General features: G+C 43.3%; 1 protein-coding gene across 1 annotated transcript; it reads left to right on the top strand.

Moving 5' to 3' along the window:
• Positions 1-988: 988 nt before the first annotated feature.
• On the top strand, positions 989-4232 carry LOC136646559 (nuclear receptor subfamily 0 group B member 2-like). Its single transcript, XM_066622711.1, has 3 exons — positions 989-1562; positions 3420-3580; positions 4164-4232. The coding sequence occupies exons 1-3, from the start codon at positions 989-991 to the stop codon at positions 4230-4232; spliced, it is 804 nt and encodes a 267-aa protein (XP_066478808.1).
• The last annotated feature ends 596 nt before the right edge of the window (positions 4233-4828 follow it).

The following is a 4828-nucleotide window of genomic DNA, read 5'->3' on the forward strand; positions in this document are numbered from 1 at the left end:
ACAAGTGTCATCAACTGAAAATTAATTTATAATGGCTACAATCCTATGCACACTTTCCTGGGAGCAAGTTCCACCCAACTTAATGGAACTTACTTTTGAGTAGACCAGCTTGGATTGGGCTGTAAGTCTCAGAACTATTGGATCTTTTCTATCAATAAAAGCTTCAGCCAAAATGATTTCTGGCTTTGGATTATGCTCTTTATGGCCCAATTCTATCCCCTGCCACCTGCACTGTGGAGGTGTGCATTGCATCCTATGGTGCAGGGGGCAATCAGAAGGCCTCCTCAGGATATTTTTTCCTTAAACCCAGGTAAGCGCCTGTTGCCCTATGGGTATAAGACCTGTGCCAGCTTTTTGGCTGGAACAAATCTGAGCTTCCCAATCCACCCACCCCTGCTGGATAAAGTGCACCCATTTTTGGCATGGCTGCACTGGGGAGGAGGGAGTATAGGATTGGACTCTAAGAGACTGAGCAGTAAACCAGGACTGTGCCAGTTTGAATTTTGCCCCTGCCATGAACATGAGGTGGCCTTTGGCAAGATGCTCACACTCAACCCAGCTGCAATGGAAAGATAAAATAATATGTAAGTACCTCACAGGATTGTACAACAATATCAAGACAATAAATCTGAAGTGCCTTGTACATTCTGAAAATGATCTACAATTATTTCACCATCAGACAACACAGTTCAGTGTTCTTTCTCTCTTATTCTCTCAGGCAGATAATTTCAGTGATGCCAGGGCTGGCTTAGCCACACCTTCGTTGGCTGTGAATGAAAACAGTCCGGACTGGAGCAAATAAAGTTCAAGGTAACTTTACTGCTCAGGGTCACATTACTGTTCAGCTTACTGTGTATAAAAAGCACAGAATGCTTAAACTGTGTGGCAGAAATACTCACTTATGTGTTTTGGTCTACCAGTTCTGCACTGCTGGTCTCAGAGCTGCAAAAGATTCCTTATCAAGAAATCATCAGGGAAGCTGCTATCTATGGCTACCCAGAGGCTGCTGGAGAATGATGGCAAATGCTGTTGTAACGCAAAGGATCCCAACAGCATCCTTTACAAAATCTTGACCAATGAAGAGTATGAGAAGATCAAATCTCATCAGCAGCCGTTCTACCAAATTCCTCCCTTATTTCCACATACTTCCTGCCCCAGTGAGGGGAACAGGACAGTTATCCTGAAAACTCCAGACCTGACCTGCACAAGAGCATTGGACGTTTTTCTGAAAACCATCATTTTTATACGAAAGCTGCCTTCTTTCTTTCAGTTGCCATTGGAGGACCAGATCCTGCTAAGCCAACATAGCTGGGTACCCCTCTTCATACTGGGCCTGGCTCAAGAACGGCTAGAGTTTGACCTGAAAGAGACCTTCGTCCCTAGTGTCCTGACAGCAATCCTCGATCAGTCTCACATGGATAATGAAGCACTGGAGCATTTTTCTGTAGGAGCATTCATATCTGAAGTTCAGAAGATAAAGAATTTCCTTGGGAAATTCTGGAGTGCAGATATTTGTGCCAAAGAATATGCCTATCTTAAAGGGATTGTTCTTTTTAACCCGGGTAAGTCCCATCCAAATACAGACAAAGGCTTTCAATCTTGCCCACCATATGTTTGCATGAGACCCATTGAAGCCAGTGGGTGTCCTGTACAGAGGGCTTTTTGGCAAGATTGCACTCCAAAAATGCACAATTCAGAGCAAGTATAAAAATGAATGTGAAAGTTGTTTGCTTCCCCAAACTTAAACACCTCTTCTTTTTACACTGTGCCTTAACCTGTTTTCAAAATCCATACTTACAATTTTACTTGATTGCTTGATTGTAATTCCTACCCTCTCCTTTCCAAAAAGAAGAGCTCAGTGCAGCTTAAAATATTTGAAATTAATAAAACGTTGCAATAAATTTTCTGACTTTCAGGGTGCAATCCTAAGCCCTTATGTTAGTGCTTTCCAGCACTGGCGTAGCAGTGCCAATGGGACAAGTGCTGCATCCTGCAGTTGGGTGTCACTCACAGAGGCCTCCTCCAAGTAAGGGAATGTTTGTTCCCTTACCTCGGAGCTTCATTGCCCTTATGTCAGTGCTGGAAAGCACTGACATAAGGGGTTAGGATTGCGTCCTCAGTCTATCACAAAGGCCCAAATCCTAACCCACTATCCAGCACTGACATAGCTGTGCCAATGGGATATACGCTGCATCCTGCTTTGCTTGGCACTCACGGAGGCCTCCTCAAAGTAAGGGAATGTTTGTTCCCTTACCTTGGAGCTGCATTGCCCTGATGTCAGTGCTGGAAAGTGGGTTAGGATTGTACCCAAAGTCATATAACTCTCATTGTCTTATTAAACATACTTATTGGGGGGGGGGGGGAGTGGATTCCCCATATTTGCAGATCTGCAAATTCATATCTATAAAATTGGAGACAGTATGTATTGTCTGCGTGACAATACACGCAATTGACAGTATGTATATGTGTGCGTGCATGTGTGTGCATGTGTTTGTTTTTATGAGAGACAAATGGAATGCATTTACTTTGCCACTTAAAACTAATATTTCAACCAAACATGGTGCAATAGCCCAAGAGAAAATGGTGAAGACTGTACCAAGTAAATATTATATTACTATAACTGTACATGCTGCTGCTCCAATATACAGACAGCAGTTGCTAAGGAAACCTCATACAACAGATGTTTCAATCAGAACGTTAGAGAGAGGATTCATTGGCAACAAGAATACTGGGTGCTGAATTGTAAGAAGATGAGAAGCCTTGCTGGGTCAGGTGCCCATCTAGTCCCGCTTCCCACTTCCAGTGGCCCACCAGATGCCTCTGGGACCACATAAGACACCTGTAGCATCTGGCAACAAGATAAACTCCCTTGGAGATAGGCTACCTCTAAAACCCAGTGGTTACATACAGTCACCATGACTTGTAACCTTTGGTGGACTTTTCCTCCAGAAACCTGTCCAATCCCTCTTAAAGACACCTAGGCCAGGTGCCATCACACCATTCTGTGGCAATGAGTTTTACAGATTTTCTCACTGGGTAAAAAAAAAAAAATTCCTTTGTCACAACAGACAAAACTCTCCCTCCGGTTCATTTTAGTGGATATACACTTCAACTAAACTCAGTGGGACTAACTTCTGACTAGTCATGCCTAGGATTGCACTGTCAATGTCTTGATGGGAAACTGTTTAGAAACCTTATGTATGCAGCCTTGAATTCCCTCTTGGGAGAAAGTCAGGTTATAAAATAAACGAAAGCTATCAGCATTATCTTTTCATATTTTCCTGATTCTTGTCCTCGGGGACCAACACAACAGGTGTTTTAGACAACAGTGCCATCTAGTGACTAGTAATCCTTGTGGCACCCTTTAAGCTGAGTTTACTTCCTTTATCCCCTCACCTTACTTTATTTCAATTTTGCAGAGCTCCGGGGCCTAAAATACCATGGTTACGTTCAGACCCTTCAACTGGAAGCCCACCACACTCTGATGGAGTTCACTTCAACGATGCACAGCAAACACCATTGGAGATACACTTGGATAATGGAAATGCTGGCAATTCTGAGGAACTTTGATAAAGAAACTGTAAGAGATCACTTCTTCAGACCCATCCTGGGGTGTGTGGACTTCAATAGCTTACTCCTAGCAACACTTTACTCCAAATAGTACATACTTTACAACGTGAGTATGCAGAAGATTTATTTGGATATTGCAGAAGGTATTGCAGAAGTATATTGCAGAAGATTTATTTGATGGAATGGAACTGCAGCAAATCAAAACCCTACAGTCTTCCCTCAAATTGAGGTGAAACAAGACTGTCCATTTTGCAACCTCAGGGGCTGTGCACATTTAAAATGCTGATTGGCCCTTGTGATCATCAACTTTCCCCATTCCTCAGAGCCACTTATGAAGTTTTAAACAAACCGATTGAATGCATTCTTTTAATCTAAAAAAAAAATGTACTGAAAAGAATATTTGACCAGCTAAACCCTCAAGGAAGGCACTTGACAAAACAAAGTGGCGGTGAGGAGCAAAGAGAAAGAGGCGTTCTTTTTATGTAAGGTTATATTGTATAGAAGTTTTTTGAAGCATGAAGAAGGTAATAGAGGGAAGCAGAGCTCACCCTCCAACTCCCCAAAAATGCAAACACACCTGCTTCTCTTTGCAGGAATATCTGAACACCCTACTGCATCATGAGAGTCTGACCTTTCAGTTGCCAAACTTGATACCTACATAACTCATTTAGGGTCTTTTTGCAATCATTCTTCAAATACAGGCCGCCCCCCCCCCCATCTGTAGATCCTGTATCTGTGAACTATCCATGGATTGCGGATTCACTTATCCACTTATCCAGGGAAGCCCTCAGGGTGACGTGGTGAGCTGCTCAGAGCAGTGTGCAACCAATTTCAGTGCCCACAAGGGGATGGTGGTGCAGGAGAAGGTACATTCCCCTGGCCTCCTAATGCCTTTTAAAGCATTAAAATCATAACTTCTGGTTTTTCTGGGAAAAAATGGAAGTCACATGATTTTTGCCCTCAGGCTCAGTCTGAGCCCAGCAGAAGCTGTGGATGGATATCTAAAGCCTCTGCTGGGCTCAGATAACCCTCTGGAGGTGAGTGGAGTGGAGGTCCTCTCACCTCTGGAAGGTGGGGAGGGGGAAATTCACCTGTATCTGCGGTTTCACTTAACCGTGGGATGTTCCAAAACGGAACCCCTATGGATATGGCAGCATGCCTGTACATATTTTCTGGTAAAACTGGATGATACATCAAGGACATTCTGTTCCTTCTTTATTAAATAGCATATGCAGGGTTCCTAATCCAGACTTGGACC

This window comes from Tiliqua scincoides, chromosome 1 (genome assembly GCF_035046505.1).
Source record: "Tiliqua scincoides isolate rTilSci1 chromosome 1, rTilSci1.hap2, whole genome shotgun sequence".
Classification (NCBI taxonomy): Eukaryota; Metazoa; Chordata; class Lepidosauria; order Squamata; family Scincidae; genus Tiliqua; species Tiliqua scincoides.